This window comes from Notolepis coatsorum (assembly GCF_963971535.1).
Source record: "Notolepis coatsorum genome assembly, chromosome: 3".
NCBI classification, from domain to species: Eukaryota; Metazoa; Chordata; class Actinopteri; order Aulopiformes; family Paralepididae; genus Notolepis; species Notolepis coatsorum.
Window position 1 is genome coordinate 33,300,356 of NC_140167.1, and position 22,603 is coordinate 33,322,958.

The window sequence follows — 22,603 nt, forward strand, 5'->3', positions numbered from 1 at the left end:
TCTGTGTCCGTCACGTTTGTGCTTCTCAGAGAGCGGCCATTTGCCAACCACCACCACCGCTCCGGCCCTGGCGCCGAGCTACTGCCTCACGTCCAACGGGCACCACTACGAGGAGGGCGAGAGTTGGCACGACGGCTGCCGAGACTGTTACTGCCACGGCGGACGGGAGATGTGTGTCCTCATATCCTGCCCCGTGCCCAGCTGCTCACACCCCGTGGTCAGGCCAGACCAGTGCTGCCCCACCTGTGAAGGTAAGACCCACACACACACACACACACACACACACACACACACACACATTCTCTCATACGCACAACTAACACTGTAGGTAGACAGACATAGTCACTTACTTACTTTTACTTTTACTTACTTATCCTCTTCGTCCCGGTTGGGGCATAAGGCCGCAATCATACACTGCCACTGAATCCTGTCTCGTGCTTTGGCCTGCGCTTCGGCCCAGGAAAGACCCATCTCCTTCAGCTCCATCATCACTGTCCTTCACCAGGTGTTCTTTGGTCTACCCCTCTTTCTCTTCCCAACTGGGGTCCATCTCAAGGCAACTTTGGGTAACCTTTCATTGGGCATCGTCAATACATGGCCGAGCCATCTTAACCTCCGTCTCCTTATCTCAAGGGACATATGCAAGCCGCCTGTGTTCTTATAAAGTTCCTCATTCGAGATTCTATTTGGCCAAAAGATGTTGCAGATCCTACGTAAGCAGCTATTGTGGAAGACGTCAACCTTTCTCATATCCTGTTTTGTTACTCTCCAGCACTCAGAGCCATATAGCAGGACAGACTTAACATTGCTGTTGTAGAGCCTGAGTTTGGTTTTAAGGCTATATTGTTTAGACTTCCAGATGTTGCGAAGTTGGCTGAAAGCACCTCTTGCTTTGTTGAGATGCGTCTTCATAGACTCAGACATAGACACACAACCATACTATCTCGCTCGCTCACTCGCTCTCACACACACACACACACACACACACACACACACACACACACACACACACACACACACACACACACACACACACACACACACACACACACACACACACACACACACACACACACACACACACACACACACATATACACACCTCTCTCTCATACACAAACACATAAAGTTATACTTGTGACTTACACAGAATAAACACCCATACACAGGCACACACAAACACAAAGTTATACTTGTGACTTACACAGAATAAACACCCATACACAGGCGTGCGCACGCACATACACACACACACACACACACACACACTCTGGTAATACACAGTACACAGTCTCATCCACCTAGGGGCCTCGCTTGGTCCATTAGCCGGCCGGAGGCCACAGACTCAAGACTCAAGACTCCTAACACACACACACACACACACACACACACACACACACACACACGCATGCACGCGCACGGACACACACACACACACACTCTCTCTCTCTCTGTTTCTCACGGAAAAATAAAACAGAGTGCACCCTGATCCACACCCCTCCGACTCACAAGGGATATTTACGGAGGAGTGACTCAGTCGGCTGTTCAAATATTGAGTATTTAGAGTGAAAGAAGTGTCTGCAACTTTCAGTAGCTGCTATATACACACACACACGCACGCACGCACGCACGCACGCACGCACGCACGCACGCACGCACGCACGCACGCACGCACGCACGCACGCACGCACGCACGCACGCACGCACGCACGCACGCACGCACGCACACACACACACACACACACACACACACACACACACACACACACACACACACACACACACACACACACACACACACACACACACACACACACACACACACACACACACACACACACACACACACACACACACACACACACACACACACACACACACACACACACACACACACACACACACACACACACACACACACACACACACACACACACACACACACACACACACAGTTATGCAGTCGCAGGGGGACAACAGGCTAACTTGTTACAGATGTCTACATCTCTGTTGGACACTACAGTGTTTTCCTTCGCCGAATTAGTGTCAAAACACGACCTGGACGCCGGCCCTTCACTGCCCTTCAGGCTTCGTTTAACAGATAGAGGTCTCTCACGCATCCCGGGCCTTTCAACGCTCATAGCCATGTTCCCTCTTGGGTTGTTGGTTTATTTTTCTTTTATTGCTATCTCGTTGAACATCTCAACCATTCTAGTCATTATGGCTTGGGAATGGTTTTGAAGGCGTGTGAATTTCCATTGTAATAAGACAGATCTAACCAGGCTGTGTGACCATAAAGATATAATCACATGTATAACCAATATAACCATAACACTGTTCTATTCCAACTCCTTTTGTGTTCTTTTCTATCCTGTTCTCCTGTAGATGAGTCTGGCAGTGGGCAGCCAGAGGGCATGGATCTGGTCGTGTGCAGGGCCCCCGGGGGGGAACTCTACGTGGAGGGCGAGACGTGGAACCTGGACGAGTGCACACGCTGCACCTGCCGGAAGGGACGCGTCCTGTGCGACACCGAAGTCTGTCCTCCTGCTCTCTGCCAGGCGCCGACCAGGAGCAAGGACACCTGTTGCCATGTCTGCCCAGGTAACCCCCCCCCCCCTCTCTCTGTACTGTATTTCTCTCTGACAGGGGTAATTTCAGATCATATCAAACGCATTACGGTCCAGGAATAACTCCAGGAGGAGGGGCTGCCAGTGTGGCTGGCCGGCAGCGGTCACCGGGGCGGAGGAGGATAAAACCGCCTGGGATCAGCATGGGGCTGTGGAGGGTCTTGTGTGTTGCACACACTGGACAGTTTTATGTCAGGCACACGGGCTCATAAACAGACCGGCCCAGACCGGTTGTCTTTACACAGGGATCCTTCAGGCAGCAGCACATGTGGACTGCCCTCAACCCACCGGTCCATCCCAGAGCCCGGCTCGAGCCAACTCTCTCTCTCTCTCTGTCCCTGCAGGATGAGGACAAGAGTGGGACTTTTTAGCCACAAGGACACTCTTACACATAGATGTGTAGGCCTTCACACAACCACACACACCAGCCAAACAAAATAGTATTTGTTTGAACCTGCTTGGGGTAATAGATAAGGGTGTTCAATACAATCAGTGTGTCTATTTCAATGTCAACCCAGTATATTTATCTGTGATTGATAGAGCTTACTTTAACACTATCTGAGTTGTGATCAACTGCACACATCTGGTATATGAAACAGGTTAAAACAAACACTAGGAATGCGTAATGTGTACTGCACAAATACTATTTCACCTTCAGATGGACATTTATTTTACAAGTGCATCAAAACACACACACACACACACACACGCACACACACACACACACACACACACACACTTACAAATTACACATCGTACAGCACTCCCAAGCATGAGCCCCACAAATCAGAAATGCATGACCGCTCCAGAGAAGCGCGAAGCCTCCTTGGGAACGGCGGGGCACCTTATCACTGCATCTCCCCCCCCTCCCCCCCACGCACACAAGCAGATTGCCTTTGATATATGTATGGGCCTGGCCGCCTGGAATGTGGGAATAACACACATCTGAATGACAGGCCCTATGATGTATGAGTACAGTAGTGGAGCTGTGTGTGCAGTGCACTCTAACTACGGCTGTGGTCACGCGAAGGCCATTGATCTTCAGGCCCGTGGGGCGTCTGAGGGGAGACACCCGCCACGGCTCCCGCCATTCACTATGACTTGTGTTTGTGTTTAACATACAGTAGAGCGTCTTATCTCCAACGTCGCAGCCCCACAGGCCCAATAACCGCCATGGATTAAGATGTTATACTGCAGGAATAACAGCAGGAGCCATGTGGCTGTCCGCTTACTGTTAACCTTTAGTACTCGCTTTACAAGCTTAGCGTGAGACGAGCCCACAGCCACAGATCTAATCTAGCACCACTGCCCGGTCCCAACCTGGGCCAGAATAGAGCCTTGTACACCCCCTCCCCCCACCCCCCTCGACCTGTCCCTAAATGTCCTTAACCGTTTCCTTTCCTGCCACAGAGGATAAGCTGAGCTCGTTGCTGCCGGTGAACAGCAGCCAGCAGGAGTACTGCATCACCAGCGATGGAGACGTCCTGCTGGCAGGAGACTCCTGGAAGGCCAACGCCTGCACCAGCTGCACCTGCAGCAACGGCACCATCCAGTGCTTCTCGCAACGCTGCCCGGCTGCCAACTGCCGGGTGCCCGTCCTGCGCAAGGGCCAGTGCTGCCCGCACTGTCTGGGTGAGTGTGCCTTGGTAATCGGATGCAGCCTTGCGTGGTGTGGTCCTGGGGTCGAAGGCAAACCACTTTAGTGGAGCATCTGTGCCTTAAGTGCCCTTTGATGCACGACTAATTGGCTCTGCATGTGTCCAATGAGTTTGGCAACATTTAGACAGAAAAAAAAAACGCAGAACAGCTGTATATGCTAATTAGACGGAATATGAAAGCTGTGGGAAAACTTGCATATTTATTACGCATTGAAAACAAGTTGTACTGCCGGGACAAGGCACGGTCTGTCGTTGGGGGAAATTATGATTCCGAAGGCTACGTGTGATGTATCTAGCAAAAGGTTGTAGCTAGAGGAAACGTTGGTTTTCAGTGGTTTCAGTGTGTGTGTATATGCATATGTGTGTGTGTGTGTGTGTGTGTGTGCTCAGCATCATTAGAGCCAGCCACTCTGGCGCTCCGTGGGCAAACACAGTCCCTCGCAGCAACATTCCATGTGACACACACACACACGGTCCACTCGGGAGTGAAAACATTCCCGGAGCATCCGCACATTCACACGTGTTTCCTGTCTCCGGCTGACTCGGCCCGCGCCGCTCCCTCACTCTCTCTCTCCAGCGGCCACGGCGGCACAGGAAGGCAAAGCTCCATGTCAGCTTTTCCTATAGAGGGAAGCCACAGCGCCGCCGCGGCACAGGCCGCCATTGTTCCCCCTGATGCGTAGCCCGTTTCATCTGGCCTTTGTTTTGATTCTCTTGCCCATTGGGAAAACCTACTTTTTAACGTAACTACAAAGGTCGAGGGGACCAGAGCCGATAAACACCAGCTCATCACCAGTTCAATCATGTCTACTATTCATACTTTTCTGCATCACATAAGTCACACATGAGTGACGGATGTTTTTTTTTTTTTATATTGTTTGCAGAAATGACCACCACGTCAGTGCCGATGACGGTGTCCACCAAGGCCGCCGAGACCAGCGGCACCATCACCACCACCAGGATACTGGAGAGTACCGTCTGGGTCACCACTGCCACGGCTCCCCCTGTCATCGCTGCTACGGGTAGGAACCTTCTCCTCTTACTTCCTTAGTCAACCCCCCGCCCCCCCCCCCCCCCCCCCCCACACATCCCCATACCCTCCCTCTAATGGAAAATGAATGGGAACTTTTATCCAAAGCGCTTTACAGCTTATGCCTCACATTCATCCATTCACTCACACATCCACACACCGATGGCAGAGGAGAGGTGCCGACCTGCCTCGTCTGGGAGCAGTTAAGTGTTAAGTGTCTTGCTCAGGGACACAGTGGACACTTCAACCTGCTGCCTGGGAGGAGCTGGAATCGAACCTTCTGATTACCGGATGACCGTTCTGCCTCGCCCACCCAAAAATGTATTACCCAAAATGTTAGAACTGTTGTTGTCGTGAAAATGATGACTAAAGCCCTTTGATGTCTATCCCCCTGGATATCAACAAAATCAAGCCATTTCAGATGTACAATCTGCTTCCTTTGATATTGCATATTGTAATATACATGGATTGGGCTGATTGGCCCATCAGTCAGTCTGTCACTTGTCAGTACAGTAGTTGTAAAGGATATCAGATTCAGAGTTTTTATTTGCCACATGGAAGCAATACAAGCATACAGTTTTTTTTGTATCCACTTTTTCTCCTTATTTTTTCTATTTAACTCCCATCCAAATTTCGCCTCGCCAATTCTCCCTTCAATTCTCCCCTCCCCTGTCTCGAACGTTGCTAGACTATGCCTCCCACTGGTCGGCTGCAGTGAGGACCAAGCCTTGCATCACGTGTCCCCTCCAGTACACGAGGAGGCAGCCGTCGCATCTTTTCACCTGAACAGCGCGATCTCTCAGTGGCGAGGAGTAACACGTGGGAGGCTCACGCTGCCCCCGATACTTCCTGATTCTGCTGTACAGACCTGTAGGAGTCGCTGTCCACAACGTCCAATCCCCACCCACCGGCTTTCCCACCCCCTAATACTGCCAATTGTGTTAGTATGAACAACCAGCCAAGCCGGTTACCTGCCCCCTATTCCTAAACTAAACTAAACAAGTATCAGTTTCAGTTTCATTTATTCATTTCAAACCTATACAACCTATACAATACAAGACAACCACAAAACAGCACAACAACCACCACAAAACAATAGACAACAGCAACAACAGACACCACCCAATGGTCCGAAAAGGGGGATGAAAGAAGCCATGCCTGTGAACTTCCATTCCCCACACCCCGACCATCAACCGCTACACAACAACATGCAACACAGCTCCGCTTCCCACATTCCCCCGACATCTCAACAAGACACACATGAGTCTGACCAGTCAATACATATTCTATATAATATATTCCTTTTAACACTTTAACTGCCACACACGAGATATCTCTGGTTTATTTTTATGTGGTTGAAAGCCACTCACAAGATTTCTCGGAATTATTATTATTTATTTTTTTAGCTATCTGAAATCATATTGCATCACGTGAGCCTACCCGAGTATACACGAGCTCCGCCGGAGAGCATATGTGGAAAAAAGCGCCCCCTATAGTCTTTCAGATGACATAAGGGATTTTGGAATGGACTCAATGAAAATGGATGGGGAAAAAAATCCGGTACTCCACATTTTCCAGTCCACTGATCCAGCCGGGGTTACCACAGTTCATTCTGGAGTCTCTGAGCCCCGCTGATCATGGAGTTCTACTGTATCGCGTTGGATCTATACACTTATCGATTTTTTCGAATGGTGATCAGGAATTGGAATATACCAGTTGGATACCATCTGGACTCTATGTTATCAGTGTTAGGATAATCAGACTAATTTTGATGAAGTTATAAGCTGTTTTGTGAAATGGGCTCTTTCGGTTTCACTGTAAAAGTCCAAGAGGAAATCAACGCGCCGATTATCCGTGCGCGGCCCGAATGTGCTTGCGTGCACGTATAATATTGATCATCTAGCGTTTATTTGAAAACGATTCATAAAATGGCCGACGAATATCAACGTTGTGGAATATTCCAGTAAAAGACGATTTTCATAGAATGGTCCAGATTGGGCTGTTTTTTATCTCCAAACGGGTGCTTTTCTAAATGCTCTAAAACGGAAATGACGCGATAAAAAACCAATCTGCCTCGACAGCACTGACTGGAAAATAGTCTTTGATAATGCGATGGGCAGATTAGACACATAGCCATAATTTAAAACATAGATTAGGCGATATTAACGTTAACATTGGCGCCGATGGTGGCATTCAGGGGGTAAAAAGGAAAACCCGGCGTGGCACTCAAAGTGTTAATGCCAAACATCATGTTCACCCTCCTCCTTATACCTTTCCAATATTCCCTTTTTTTCTTTTTTTTACTTTCTTTTAAACTGGTATCAGCTAGCTAGCTCACAAACAAGTAATGAAACTACTGTAGTTTGCTACAATTTTGGTAATTTTAGTAGTTCTAAAACATCCACAACAAGTGTGAAAATGTATGCATCACCTGCTAGCACAGTTAAACTCCTATAGCACCCGATCACACTGGGCTCATGAATTTGTTTACATTTGAAAGCATTCATTTATTATTATACTAACTTGACATCTCCTTTCAAGGAACAGAGGGCTACGCCCCCTCAACATACTCAGAGGGTGCAGAAATAGCAATAAATCAATATGGCTAAAACAATACCAGCCCTGGGGACTCCCAGGATTCATCTCTGGGATTATGTGTGACACATTACGCTGGGCACTCTGCCAAACACTAAGCTAGGACATAAAGCTGCTTCTCATTTCGATTGATTAGATGGTGCAAGACACAGTCATGGAAATATTGAGATTTTCTTGGTGGTCAGGGAGACCCGGTATTTATGCTTTCTAATTGGATTCACAGACGGGCCAGGCCTGGGAGAGAACTACCCCAGCCAGACAGAGATGGCCCTCATCTACCAATCAGCAGCCTGGATACTGGCAGGTCTCCTCTTGGCTATCGTCATCTTCCTCGTTGTGGCGCTGCTCATCAACAAGAAGAAGAAGTGGGTGCAGATGTCCTGCTACAGTGCCCCCAAGAAGGTCAGAGGTCATTTGTAAAATGGCTAGAAATAGCTGTTTACTTGTTGATGATAGAACATCTATTGTCATTCACTTGTCAATAGTAGTCTATTTGCCAACACAATGAACCCGGAAATTTTGGAACCACCAATTTTTTTTTTCTTTTTTTAATTTTTTTTCCCTCTCCTTTTTCCTCCGATTTTCTCCCATCCCAATGTTAGTCGTTATGCCAATTCCCAATCCCCTTCCTGGTCGCTGCGCACTTACCCCCCACAGTCGGTCTGGGAGAGTGGAGGCTATCACGTGCTTCCTCCGTCTTTTCACCTGGCAGCGCGGACTCTCACTGAGAGGGTGTAACGTGTGGAAGGATCACACTAGCCCCCTTAGATCCTATCCGCGCTGAGCAGGCGCCCCGACCGAACTGTAGGAGTCGCTGTTTACAACGACCCGGACCCACCCCGCCAGCTTTCCCACCCTCTAATACAGCCAATTGTATTAGTGTGAACGGCCAGCCAAGCTGGTGACAACGCCGGAGCTGTGAGCTGGATTCTAACAGGCGAATCCAGCGTCTCCGGTGTTGGTGACGAACGCAATCTCCGCTACGCCACCTGACCGCCCTCCACCAAACTTTTATGATAGATATGGATAGTATGGGTCACCAGCACTTAGAAACTGCCGGATGCTAAGTTGTACATGTTGGGAAACTTTTTTTATTTGCATAATTAGCCACATTTGCATAATCACCTAAATGGACAAATCTCAGAAACTACTTGATCAATTTCAACAATGTTGGAGTGGTTTTGGGGGTTATTCGGGATGCTGAATCCATTTATGATACTCAAGAGTTTCGGAATTGCAATATTTACTGGAATTTACCAAATTTCTATTTCAAGAGAAATTCTGCTGAATAATATTATGGGGAAACTTACTCCTTGCTTAGAGGTCTTGGTTATCATAGACTCAGTCCCACATTAACAAGGTGACAAAAACATACCTTAGAAACAAAGCTAAAGTACAACCATTTATAAATCAAAAGGATGCTGAAAAACGGATCCATGCCTTTATTCCAAGCCGACTGAAGAAAATACTTCAACTTATTCAACTCTCAGCTTACACTGGCTTCCGGTAACATTTAGAATTGATTTGAAGGTCCTCCTCCTTATGTACAAAGCCCTAAATGGAACCAGACCAAGCTATATTGGCAATTTTCTTGTCAACTACATGCCCCCAAGAACACTACAATCATCTACTTCTATCATCTTGTATTTTTATTTTCTGCATTGCATTTATTCTGTCTATTTTATGCTCATTTGATGTATTCTAGTGTATTTTCTGCTGTGAAGCACTTTGGGCTGCAATTCTTGTATGGAATTTATACAAATAACATGTTTTATTATTATTATTGCCATCCTTAGAGTTATTTGCTACCTCTATCTAGCAGGGCTAAAATGATTTGAAATGGTTTTGTTAACCCTCCTGTTATCGTCAAATTGACTTTACACTCTTTATCCCTGGGGACATTTTTACCCCAGCAGTTTAAACCTCCAGAAAATGATCATAATCAAAAGTGTTACCAAAATGTATGTTTCAGGTGCTTCATGTTACTTTGTTGATTACCTAAATAACCATTTAAATAAAACATTACCCCTACTCCCCCCCACCCACTCAATTATACATACATAATATATATTATGTTGTTCAAGTGGGGAGTGGGCCCATGATAACTTTCTTTTTTTGGAAAGTAACGTGTCTGCTTGTGGTTGAGAGACAACAGGAGTATCTGCACTAAGGGTCTCATTCTCATCAGAGGAGGACGCCTCATTCTCTCCTATGTCACTTTCACAGTCAAATATCTGTGACAAAACTTCACTGGCAGAAAACCTTTTCTTCAAGGTAATTTTCAAATTAGAGTTTAGAAGGCTGCTATACAAGCTATGTTTGTTCCTCCCCTATGTTGCATAAAGTTTAGGTAGTCAAAAATTACAAATAACAATAAAAATACAGTCCGGGATATACATTCTAAAATATATACATTCTAAAATATACAGCCAAAAATATACAGTAAAATGTACAGTAATAAATGTAGAATTTTTTTAATAAAAATGTTAAGTGTATATGTAAAAATAAGAAGTCAAAAGTCCAGGAAGATTACCAGAGTTTGTACTGTCACTCTGTGATGAGGCAGTGAGGCACAGTGATGCGTTGTATACTCTGATGGTTGTTGGAATTAAGGACTTCCTGTGCCGTTCAGTGTTGCATCTAGGGAGTCTTAGTCTAACACTGAACATGCTCCTTCTATCAGCCAAGTCTGTGTATAGCGTGTGGGAGGGGTTGTCCATGATGGCGTGGAGCTTAGCAAGGCTCTTCCTCTCTCAGAGGAAGAGTCTAGCTCCACTCCCACCATGTTACTGGCCTTCCTGACCAGCTTATTTGTCACATATAAGGTACATGTATGTTGAAGGCAGAGGTTCTGTGTAGGATTGTTAGTAACTGTCTAACTGCATATATAACTGTTTCCACTAGAGGGCGCTCTAGGCGGAGACACTCAGGAACACCACCAGGTGGCGAGTATAAATAGAGATGTCTCCTCCCATTCTTTCTCTTTCCCCTAGCCTCTCAGTGAGAGGAGAACTGTAGAACCGCTGCTCTGCCATGTGAATAAATAAACCATGCGAGTTAAGGCTCAAGATAGAAACCATGCCTCTTGACCACATTATTGTCGCCCTATAGCCGAATTCTGTCAACAATGTACATTACAGTGAAATGCTTGGTTCTGTATGAGCCCCCTGAGATTGTGCTTCAGACAGTAAAAAAGTAAAAAAAATAAAGACCAAACACTATACAAAATATACAAACTAGTACAAGTACACAATGCAAACAAATGCAAAGATGAGTTAGAGAGGTAGTGCAAATCTTTTACTAATAAATAGATACAATATGGTGTAGTGTTAAAAAGTGTTTAAAGTGAATGTTAAAGGTGAGTGTTATTCCATACACATGGAATATGTATCTCGATACGATAGAGGGCACACATTGTGAAAACAAAGAACAATTTACCGCCTAATAGAGGCCTTGCACAGAGTGTTTAGAATGCCCATTTCTCCTTGTTAGGGACCAAGCAGTTAGACAATGAGGAAACAGGAGTTGTAGATGAAAACTGGGTTTTTATTTACCCACAAGGTGCAAAACCATTGCAAACCAAGAATTTGATAACTAGGCCTATAGATGGGTTTCTCGTCCACGTCAGCAAGGAGGCCAAAAGGAACGTAATAATCCTGGTCAGAACAATGGGGCAGACTGTATAGAGGATACTTTGTAGGACATGACCTGGAGAACATTTGAACCTGTTTGGGGAGTGATTTCACACAGACACAACCAGGAATGAGGAAGATATGGATAGTGGTTTACCATTGTATCTTTGTTCCTGGATTGTAGCCAGCTCTTGATAACAACTCATCAACAATAGTCTTCCGGGATTCTGAAATCGGGGCGGAGATAGCGGGGTGAGCAAATGAATGTGGATGAGAGCCGTGATGTAAGTGATTGCAGCTACGGCTGTGGGGGTGCTGGAGACATGATCGAATAGACTTGTATGCGCCTGAATCTCCTGAACACGGCACGACCCATTCCTAATCGATCAGAACTAAATCGGCAGAGAAAAAGCCCATTTTTAAGCACCTATTCCCCATGCACATGCGCAGATTGCCCACGGATTGTGACGCCACGCACACCCGCCCTGGACTGTTCCATCAGAGGGGGGAGCTTCGGTGGTAGTGTGAGTGGCTACAGACCACTGCACTTAAATATAAACATTAGTCTACCTGGAGAGTCAATGAGGTAATTGTAGATGTCGCCATAAGACGCGTCTGGCCATTTAGTGGGATCATTGTTTCATTATCCTGTTCGGCTGAAAGGACACTGGCCACCGAAGCTCGCCCCTCTGATGGAACAGTCCAGGGCGGGTGTGCGTGGCGTCATGCAACCACTTACATCACGGCTCTCATCCACATTCATTAATTTGCTCTCCCCGCAATCTCCTCCCCGATTTCAATGTAACGCGGAAGTGTAGTGGTCTATTAGGCGCTCTACAAATTAAAGTTATTATTATTATTATCATTCTGTTTACAATTGAACATTCCATGAAAATTATCTATAAATTTGGCATCTTCTGAAACATTTATAAACAGAAAATTCATAAAAAATGGCACCAAAATTTGGTAAATTCCAGTAAATATTGCAATTTTGAAACTTTTTTCTTCTCTTAAGTATAATAACTGGATTCAGTATCCCGAATAACCCACAAAACAACTCCAACATTGTTGAAATTGATCAAGTAGTTTCTGAGATTTGGCCATTTAGGCGATTATGCAAATGTTTGCTAATTATGCAAATAAAAAAAGTTGCCCAACATTTACAACTTAGCATCCGGCAGTTTCTGAGTGCTGGGGATCCGTACTATCCATATCCATCATAAAACTTTGATGGTTCTGAAATTTCCGGGTTCACAATGGGGCTCTATGGGATGGCAAATAGACTATAGGTTGGATAGTGCAACCTTGTCATGCCAAAATATTTGCATTTGAAAGAAAACACACTTCCTGAAGTCACTCAATAGAGGCCTTGCACTGAATTCTGTGTAGTTCTCTGGTTTTGATAGTTCATCAGTGCACTGCCCCCCCCCCCCCCCCCCCTCCCAGTGAGCTGTGGTGTTCCACAAGGAAGCATACTAGGACCTTTACTGTTCCTAATTTATGCAAATAACATGTCATCAGCTTGTGATTGCAACTTGTTCCTGTCCGCGGACGACTCAGCCCTGCTGGTCTCCGACAGGGACAAGTTGCAGGATGAAAAAAGCCCTCAGCTCTGAGCTCGGCAGAATCTGCACCTGGCTCGCTGATAACAAATTATCATTACACCTGGGTGAAACGGAATCCATTCTCTTTGGATCAAATAGCAAACTCAGCAAGGCCACTCTGTTACAGTGGGTGACAATATTGTCACAAGGAAAGATGAAATTACATACCTGGGTTCCATCCTAGAGGCAAATATTTCCTGTAATCAAAAAAGTCTTCCCTAATTCATATTCTACTGTGACTTGTTTACAAGATCCCAGTAATAACACTGAATGATTATGTTTTTGTTGATATATTTCTCTTTTTTTGTATCCACTTTATCCACTATTTTTCTCCCATCCCAATTGCCGTGCCAATTCTCCCCTCCCCTGTCTTGAACGTTGCTCGCATGTTCCCCCCACTGGCCGGTCGTAGGGAGGATAGAAGCCCATCGCATGTCCCCTCCGATACATGTGTAGGCAGCCAGTCGCATCTTTTCACCTGCCAGCGCGGACTCTCATTTGGCGAGGAGTAACATGTAGGAGGCTCACACTGCCCCGCCATTTTCCTCTCTCTGCTGTGCAGGCGCCCCAACCGACCTGTAGGAGTCGCTGTTTACAACGTCCAGATTACCACCCATCGACTTCCCACCCGCTAACTCTGCCAATTGAGTTAGTATGACGGCCGGCCCAAGCCGGAGGCAACGCCGACAGACGGATTCGATACCGGTGTCTCGTGCGTTGGTGACAAGCGCAATGTCCGCTGTGCCACCCAGCCGCCCTTTGTTGATATATTTCTCATACTGTATATCAACACACACAGCAGCTGTTGTTTTGCAGATGGCAACTGTTGTGTCTTCCATTGCCATGTACAAAACAATGGTTGCTATGTTACAGGCAGCCATGCTGGAGGAAAGAGAATGACACAAACATTCTGTGCGAGGCCTCTATTGATCCCAACCCTGCCACACACACACACACACAGCAGGGTGCCACATGGGCATTGTTAATCTGCGGGTGGGTCAGGAGGAGTTTCCCTTGATCTTCCAGCTCCTGCTACAGTTCGGGCTCATGGGCACCATAAAGTGAGAACTAATGTAGTTTAGTCTACACTTAATTCTTAACCCAACACTTTGAACTGGAAACATGGATCATAAAATCGGATCGTTTTACAACCCCCCCATGAAATGAGACCGACGTGGCACCGAAAAGCCTAATTCGTCACTTTTTATGAACATTCATCCCCCCCCAAAGCCCCTAACTAGGTGCAGTACAGAGCTAACGCAAACCAGTAGGCTTTCATCCATCTCGGCGATGAAAGGGGATTTGAATCTTAAAAACCCTGAGGATTCAAGTTTCTCTTTCTCCCCCTCCCCCCCAGACGGTGATCCTGAAGAAGCATGTGAACAAGAACTCGGTGGTCTACATGGAGCCCTCCAAGGAGAATAAGTTCCAGAGCATGAAGAACGACTGTGGCATCATCAACTTCTCCCCAGAGATGAGCTCTCCCTGTGGGGACAGAATGACCATCCCGAGGGCCAAGCTGAGCATGGCCAACGGTAGGGGGCCACGCTAAGGACCCCTGACCCCCCCACCCCTGCCCCCTCACCTAGCCCCCCAATAAACTCTGTGGAACGGAGCTACCCAGCAACCCCCCCCCCCCCCCCCCCTCTCTCTCTTTTATCGACGTGTCCAAGGTGAACTATTACACAATGCACTGTACAGTAGCTAGCTACACGCCTCGGGGACACCTCCTCCCTTCTCCCTCTGTGACAGTGAAACTGAGGGGCCTCTCCAAGAGACGAAACAAGTGACCTCCTGTTCCTTTTGCTAAGTGTCTATATTACTCCGTTTTGTAGCTTTACTGTGGCCAGTGGGCGGAGCGAGGAGAAGATGGGGAGGCGGCGAACGGATTGGACGTCGAAACGGACGCGGCCACTTTGGGCTTCGCCTTACCACGGAGGAAGAGAGGCCACTCTGCCAGAGACAGCCTTTTGACTGTGAACGTTGTTATATCATTGCTTATTATCGCCCTCCTCGCAAACTGGAACTTTGAGCTGATAAGAGGAATATAAAAAAGCTTTAGGACAGGGGTTTGGTGTTGTAGCTTAAGGGATCGTAGAGTATCTTGGTCCTCTTGAGTGCTGTAGTGTTTTATGGATGGAATCGTTAAGAAAGGAGGTCCAATTGAACGGATTTTCCGGTCAGATCGAATTGAATTGGAAGGAAGGCAATATAGCCTTAACTAACTAGCATTTGTCATCAGACTTTACAGGCCCACAGACCCAAACCCCTGCTTTAGAACGTGTGGTTTCCATCTTAGCTTTTCTTTTTTGTATATTTCTACAGTATTTGTACTAGTTATAGTGTTATGCTCGGCCACCTCTCGTCTTTGTTATGGGTGTCTCCCTGGTGGCCATATCGTAAAACTATTTGAAAACGTCAGTCTAGAACATTCCGGACGTCAAGTCAAGGAAGGATGCTCTTCCCAATAGCTAGGGTGGTTTCTATCTTTACATGGCCGGTATCATTCCGTTCAGAAAACTCCCAACAACAAACCATAGCTCTGAGAAGCGGAGACGTGTTAATCATTCACCGCCTCTGCCAACCTGTCTGTAATACAGTAGCCAACAGCAGTCATCCTTTCAAATCAACCTCATCGCCACTGGGCACTTCCAGATCAAATCAGCCCATTGGTAGAACTTAATCACCTCAGAATCAACTTGTAGTTGAAGTGGATCGATATTCATTCAGAGTGAATGTTATTTTATAGCTTACGGAGAAGACAAAACGTCAAAAAGCCTCACTTAAATAATTTCATTTACAGCCGTTTGCGTGGAGCTACTGTATTCCCATTGAATGTTAGCAACAGTTAGTTATCACCTTTAAATTTAAATTTCATATCCTTAATGTATTTTTCTTTGTTCATATCTCACTGTATTTCATTTAACGAGTCATATACAAGCCCAAATCAAAAACTGTTGTGACATACTCAATCAAGATGGACAGATACTGCAAGCATGCAGTTGTATCATTTGGTTTGTTATCAGCTCTTTATGTAGTAAATGTGAATTGGGGGCAAGGAGTTCACAAGGAGCCTGCTAATATGTGTAAATAACGGTACACATTACGACATTAGAGCATGTTCAAGAGACATAGCACTTTTCTTAGGAGCCAGTGTTTTTTTTATTTTATTTTTTGCCCCGGCAGGATTCTTGGTGGGATAAAAGGCCCTAATCTGGGATTTGATAAGACATTAAGCGCATGGAGACGTTAAACCACTCAAGTGAACATACTGTTGCAGCAAAGTCCAGGCTTCTTAGCAATCTGATCAGCCTTTGAGAGAAAGATAGGATCTGAAGAGCAATTATGCAAACAAACTGGGGTTTCATAGTCAAAGTCTTTGGATCGGAGTCGTCAATGCCGGCATCTCGACACAAAGACTATTGTGATGCCAAAACTGGGGTGGAGACCAATTTATCTTGACGTTTTTTTTTTTTTAAGTAACTCCGTAGATTTGTGTCTGTTTGAATCATGTGCTTTAAGATGAAGTGAAGAGGAGACTTTGTAAAAGCTGACGCGGTATTTGTTGTTGTATGTGTAAAGAAAAAAAGTTTAAAAAGAAAAAAAAGTAGTTTAAATTAGTAGGACATAAGAGTATCTTATTTATTTTTTCACATAGCTTTATTTATTAATACTAAACTATAGTTTGAGATGTTTTTGTTTTTCTTTTGGCAAATGAACTTTGGTAGCCAAAGCTGCTGTACATTTTAGATATTGTAAACCATTTACCATTTCTATCCGCTTTATTCTATACAAGCTTATTTATTTCACTGTTGCAAACCTTGTAAATATGTTTCTTAGATGATGAAACTGTAACATTTACACTTATTTTGAAAAATAAAACGTGTGAACCAAAGTGGACTGGGTGAATTCTACTTGCAGGGGGGGGGGGCAACCCGGTCTGAAATGACATCATGGTGTCTGCCAGCGGTTCTTACTTTCAATACAGATGTGGAGGATCGTGAACATCTGTTCCCTGCCTTGTGCTACTAATGGGAATACATTTTCTCCCAGCCCCCCCCCCCCCCCCAAATCTTATCGTTTTATCCCACTTACCGTAGTTACTCCCTTATCTCGTTCACCAAAGCAGATGTGTTTGGCCCTTTTGGCGAGGTAGCGAAAGAGGGCAACGCGGACCGCTCTCATATATTCAACAGGCTCATAAAAATGCATTGGGGGGGGGGGGGGGGGGGAGAACGCTGAGCCGCACAGACCGGACCTGGAAACCTGGATAATCCCAGTGAACGAACGTGTTCGCCTTTGTTTCAACTCGTCTCGTCAGCAGTGTGCTCGTAAACTTCAAGGTGAGGAAGCCTCTCCGGAAACATAAAAAAAACAACATAAGGGTCATTTTCCCCAGAACCTTGATTATATGAACCGCTGCACTACAAAGCCGCCCCATTAAAGAGCATAAATATGTAATCCGGCTTGATCGGCTGTGTCTCTTTGAAACGGCTCAAAAACAACCTAACTTTGAAGTTTCCCCGTCACTCACCACATCGTCAAACCTGAACCGAGCAATAACCACGTGGTCACTCACCGCCATGCGATTGCAAAAAAAATAAATAAAAAGGATAAGCGCAAGCCGCTTATGGGGAAACTTTCAATATTCAATAGCCAAGCGTGGAGGTGCTCAGCACGGTCCAAAGGGCAGAGTGTTGTTTATGAATGCCCTTGTTCACTGAGCTCCACATGGAAGGTTGTTAAGGACAAACACACCGCTGAACATCCATGACGGAAAATAGTCATTTATTTCTGACATCCAACCAGTCACCTTTTAAAAATATGAAAATAACACATGTTCTTCAGTGGAAACAAAGCCCTTTCTCTTCTAAAAGGCCCAAACCGTTAAATTAAGGCAGTGACGTCTGGTAGACCTCATCTACTTGGCGTGAGGGGAGGAGCATGTAATACTAGGAAGTTCCGAACAGCTGATCACGGGTACAGTAGGTTTTCAACACAGTAAAAGTTCAACAGTTGCCTTTGGGGGGGGGGGGGGGGGGGTAATTGGAATAAACCCGGCAGCGTTCAGGCAGATATGGGTTTTGTTTGGGGTTGAAATGAGCTGCAGAGAGTCTATGGAGCCTGGAGCGGCTGGAACCATCTCCCTGACGCCGGAAGGTTTTCAGAGCAGGGTCCTGTAGTAGTCATCTTTGTAGCTGTACAAGACCAGCACAGCCACCCTGCAACGACACACAAGACACACAGATATTCAAGAGTCTTTCATCAAAACATGATGGGAGGAACCTTCTGGGCTCTAGGGTGACTGTTGCAATGCAACGAGAGAAAGGGGCCGATCTACACATCATCAAAAAGGGATTTTCCGTTCTGTATTTCAAACTTAAAAGGGGGCACTTAGCCGAAAAACAATGCAGATTTATTTTGTGGTTATTGAGAGTAAATGAGTTTGAATATGGCCATAAAACTAGCAGTCCCTATGACACAAGGTATTGCTATATTTTTTTTCATCTACAGTACATAATTTCATGAAGCTGTAATTAACACAAGGACTCAATGTCCCCGCTGTCATCACTGGTGGCCATTCAAATTAATTTACTCCCGATAACTGTCTAACTAAATGAATGTGTGCAAAACCGCTTAGTTTTTGGGATGTGCGTGAGAAATGTGCAATGTGCAAATTAAACCAGCATTGTTTTTAGGCGAAGTGCCCCTATTAACACTTTGGTTGCCTAAGGTTAAATTAATGATATACCATAGATTGCCAGCGCTATTTGTCTATGGAGAAAGTCCCCTTCTTTGCAGGGCTATAACTTTTTAAATTCTATTGCTACATTGCCATTATTAGGGCCCATTCAAAGTCCTATATGTATTGTTCATTGTGTAGCAACGTTAAACTTTTTCATTCACATATTCATAGTAAAGTATGGTCTAATGCAGTGGTTCCCAAAGTCGGGGTCGCGACCCAAAGGTGGGCCGCGAGCAGCCACGGATGGGCCGCGAGATGATTAAAAAAAAATAAAAAAAAAATAAAAAAAAATAAAAAAAAAACATTTTTTTTATTTTTATTTTTTATTTTTTTATTTAAATTTTTTTTGTCAGGTCACTGAACTTAGAAGCAGGCCAGGACAGTGTTTCTAGTTGTATTCTAAAATTCTATTCTATTGTATTCTAAAATGTGACTATATGGTTTTATATTAACTTAATAAATAAACAAAAACGAAAAATCAACTTATTTCAACGAACATTTCAAACTAAATAACAGATTATGCACATAAAATGCTGAAAACAACCGAAGCAACAATAGTATTTTAATGAGGCTATTATTATTATCATTATTATTTTGCAACAAGTTAGCCCTCTCATAAATAGCACATATAAATGAATAACTAAGTTGAACTAACTTAATAGGATTGAAGTGATATTTGGCTTAAAAAATCGGTCGCCTGGCAAAAAAAAAAAAAAAAAAGGCCAGACGATGTGCATTGGGCCGCGGCTCTCTGACGCCTTATTTTCTGGGCCCCGGCCTGAAAAGTTTGGGAACCCCTGGTCTAATGTATAAGTATGTTTTCATCTCTTTCTGCAGCTTTCTCCAGAACGTGATATATAGCCCCAAATGCATTATATTGATGATGAAATACAGTTTGATGGCAATCAGCACGATATAAAAAATTCCAACTAGACGTACTTCTAGAAGTTACTACACGTCATCTGATGTTGACCGGATGGGCGAGGGGGCGTTTATAATTCCGTGGGCAGCGTTATACCAATCATCTAATGTGGGTCAAATGTTGATAATATCAGTTATTATCGAAGACGGTAACGTTACACGCTGAAACTCACCCCAGTCTCCGCGCGCCGTTGGGCGATCATCGTCGAGTAGAAATTTTATCATTATGGGATATATTATTACCCGGTCCATCTCCAGCTTGTATAATGGTATATACGTCCAAATCATGTTGTTTATCGAGTTATTGGCAATCGATCGCTATGTAGTGTGACGAGCTAGAGTGCCGGAACCTATCCCGAGTGGCCGGAAGCAATACGGACATCTAGCACAACCTCTACTGCGCTTCCTGTTAAGCGGTTGCGCGATCGGCCACCAGATGGCGCTCCTGAACCGCCAGAGAGCTCAGTGGGTCCTGCTGGTGTATCTCAGGCCAGCGGAGGGACATTATGAATCCGATCGCAGATTTTTGAAATATTGATATAAAGACGACGTACAGCGTCCCCCGGCAACTTTAGCATGGCCAGCAAAGACGTCTAAAGACGGCTCCCGGCAGTCAAAGTGTTAATATTCCATGTAGACAAAACACTCATCTGTGTATTTATGTCCACTGTCAGCTAGATTATTGTCTCTCGTCATTCTTGAAAACAGAGTGGTAAAGACGGTGTGACCCGGCGGGTTAGGAGCCTGTTTTGAAGTGGCGCCGCACATGAAAAGACTGCCTGCGGTAGTTTGGGCTCGAGGGGGTAAGGCTCAGTGGCTGTGGGGCCTGCTGGTACGATGCTTTATGGTCCCAGTGAAGCCAGGTGACTGCCGTCTACGGCGCCCTTTGGCCCACTCATCTGGCCTCCGCTGCCAGCGCTCCACATCCAGCGCCGAAACAAACAAACAGATAAAAGAAAACACCCCCCTGAATATCTCCATTGTTAGCCGGTTCCCGATGACGTTAGTTTATCAGTAAACACTTTTCCCCTCGCTGGTAAACGAAGACATGCAGCACACAGGAAATGAAAAACAACTGTTCTGAATGGAGGGGGGGGGGGGGGTGGATGGAGGACCGAGGCAGAGAGCTTGGCTTTGATTTCTTTTTTTGTCCTTATCCCATTCATGAAAAAGAGGATCCCAAAAAGCCCTCGCGGGGTTGTTCTCTGTGGGCATTCTGCTATCGCCACAACACTGGGAGCCCCAACACAGAGAGGGGGGGGGGTTCCGCCTGAGCGCCCGGGAACAGTCACTTACCCTCTAACTGCAACCACACAAACAGCTGAACCCTAATGCGACTAACCTCCTACCCGGCACCGCGCCAATCACCCGGCCCGCTCAGATGCACACATCACAGGAACCGAACCGGGGGATAATCCTTCCCCAGATTTCACCTCAGGAAATGGGATCATGGAGGAGGATTTGATGTTGTACAGGCGGTAGTTATACCTCCGCTGCCTCTTTTGAAGCGCAGAGTGTCACTCACACACACCTGGCCGTTGTGGGCTCGGCTGGGGACTTGAGAGAGGCGGCCTCCCGTAAAAAAAGGAAGTCTGCCTTTTTAAAAGGGGCTCTTTAATGTGTTCCACCGTTTGCCTCGGGTTTCATGATTTTTTTTATAAAAAGGCAACTCTGGGCTGGACTGGAACATTTCGGGGACAAAGGCTAAGGAGGCCTCTCCCTGTCCACTCTAGCAGGGGACACTGCTGAGACAAGAGGCCTATATACCTGCAGTGTGGACACAGGCTCAATCTTGCTCTCGTACATACGGTACATACATAGACAATCAAACTTAACATACGTTTCTCTCTTTACAGACACACACACACACACCTTTTAACAATCTTGAAGCGGTGGATCTCCTCACAGATGGATTTGAGGTAGCGCTGCTTAGGGAGGCGAGACAGCAGATGTTGAACACTAGCGTTGAACTGTTCCTCGCCATCAAACTGGTGGGGGGAGAGACAGAGAGTTAGAGCCAGGCGACGGGCACCACAGTAACGATGAGACGAGAGACAGAGCCATCGTGTGCAGGAGCCAACATCAAACGAAGCTTGTGTGAACCCAACCCCCCCCAGCATCTGTACTTAAAGGATTATCAATGTCATTTTCAATTTAGACCCTACCCTTCTGCCATCGGGCATCATTCCAGTCGATGCCTCTTTGGAAGTAAATTGCAGCCGCAAGACCTCAAGCAAAACCAAACACGCAGTTTTGACATGATTTTGGTAGGAATCAATCAATACGATGCCAAATGAAAGGTCTGGGTTGAAAATAAATGCATTTCTCCTTTAAAAAAGGGGAATACCACCCATTTTAAGAATTCTCCTTGTGCCCCAGTACAGTTCTGTCAGTATGTTCTCCCTGTGCCCCAGTACAGTTCTGTCAGTATGTTCTCCCTGTGCCCCAGTACAGTTCTGTCAGTATGTTCTCCTTGTGCCCCAGTACAGTTCTGTCAGTATGTTCTCCCTGTGCCCCAGGACAGTTCTGTCAGTATGTTCTCCCTGCGCCCCAGGACAGTTCTGTCAGTATGTTCTCCCTGTGCCCCAGGACAGTTATGTCAGTATGTTCTCCCTGCGCCCCAGTACAGTTCTGTCAGTATGTTCTCCCTGTGCCCCAGGACAGTTATGTCAGTATGTTCTTCCTGTGCCCCAGGACAGTTATGTCAGTATGTTCTCCCTGTGCCCCAGGACAATTCTGTCAGTATGTTCTCCCTGTGCCCTAGGACAGTTATGTCAGTATGTTCTCCCT

General features: G+C 45.8%; 2 protein-coding genes across 3 annotated transcripts in view; one reads left to right on the plus strand and one right to left on the minus strand.

Annotated features, from left to right (window-relative positions):
* The window catches only part of LOC311225757 (von Willebrand factor C and EGF domain-containing protein), a 39,252-nt gene extending 22,211 nt beyond the window's left edge, over positions 1-17,041 (plus strand). The window contains exons 6-11 of the mRNA XM_084311151.1: positions 30-251; positions 2,386-2,601; positions 4,038-4,259; positions 5,170-5,307; positions 8,134-8,312; positions 14,504-17,041. Coding sequence (XP_084167277.1) covers positions 30-251; positions 2,386-2,601; positions 4,038-4,259; positions 5,170-5,307; positions 8,134-8,312; positions 14,504-14,698 — 1,172 coding nt within the window. The 3' untranslated portion in view covers positions 14,699-17,041. The remainder of the gene's footprint in view (positions 1-29; positions 252-2,385; positions 2,602-4,037; positions 4,260-5,169; positions 5,308-8,133; positions 8,313-14,503) is intronic.
* Positions 17,042-17,916: 875 nt separating this feature from the next.
* eif2ak4 (eukaryotic translation initiation factor 2 alpha kinase 4) overlaps positions 17,917-22,603 on the minus strand; it is a 91,970-nt gene continuing 87,283 nt past the window's right edge. For both annotated transcript variants that reach the window (XM_084310650.1, XM_084310649.1), the window contains exons 38-39: positions 21,686-21,801; positions 17,917-18,368 (exon numbers count right to left, since the gene is read on the minus strand). In XM_084310650.1, coding sequence (XP_084166776.1) covers positions 18,311-18,368; positions 21,686-21,801 — 174 coding nt within the window. In that variant the 3' untranslated portion in view covers positions 17,917-18,310. The remainder of the gene's footprint in view (positions 18,369-21,685; positions 21,802-22,603) is intronic.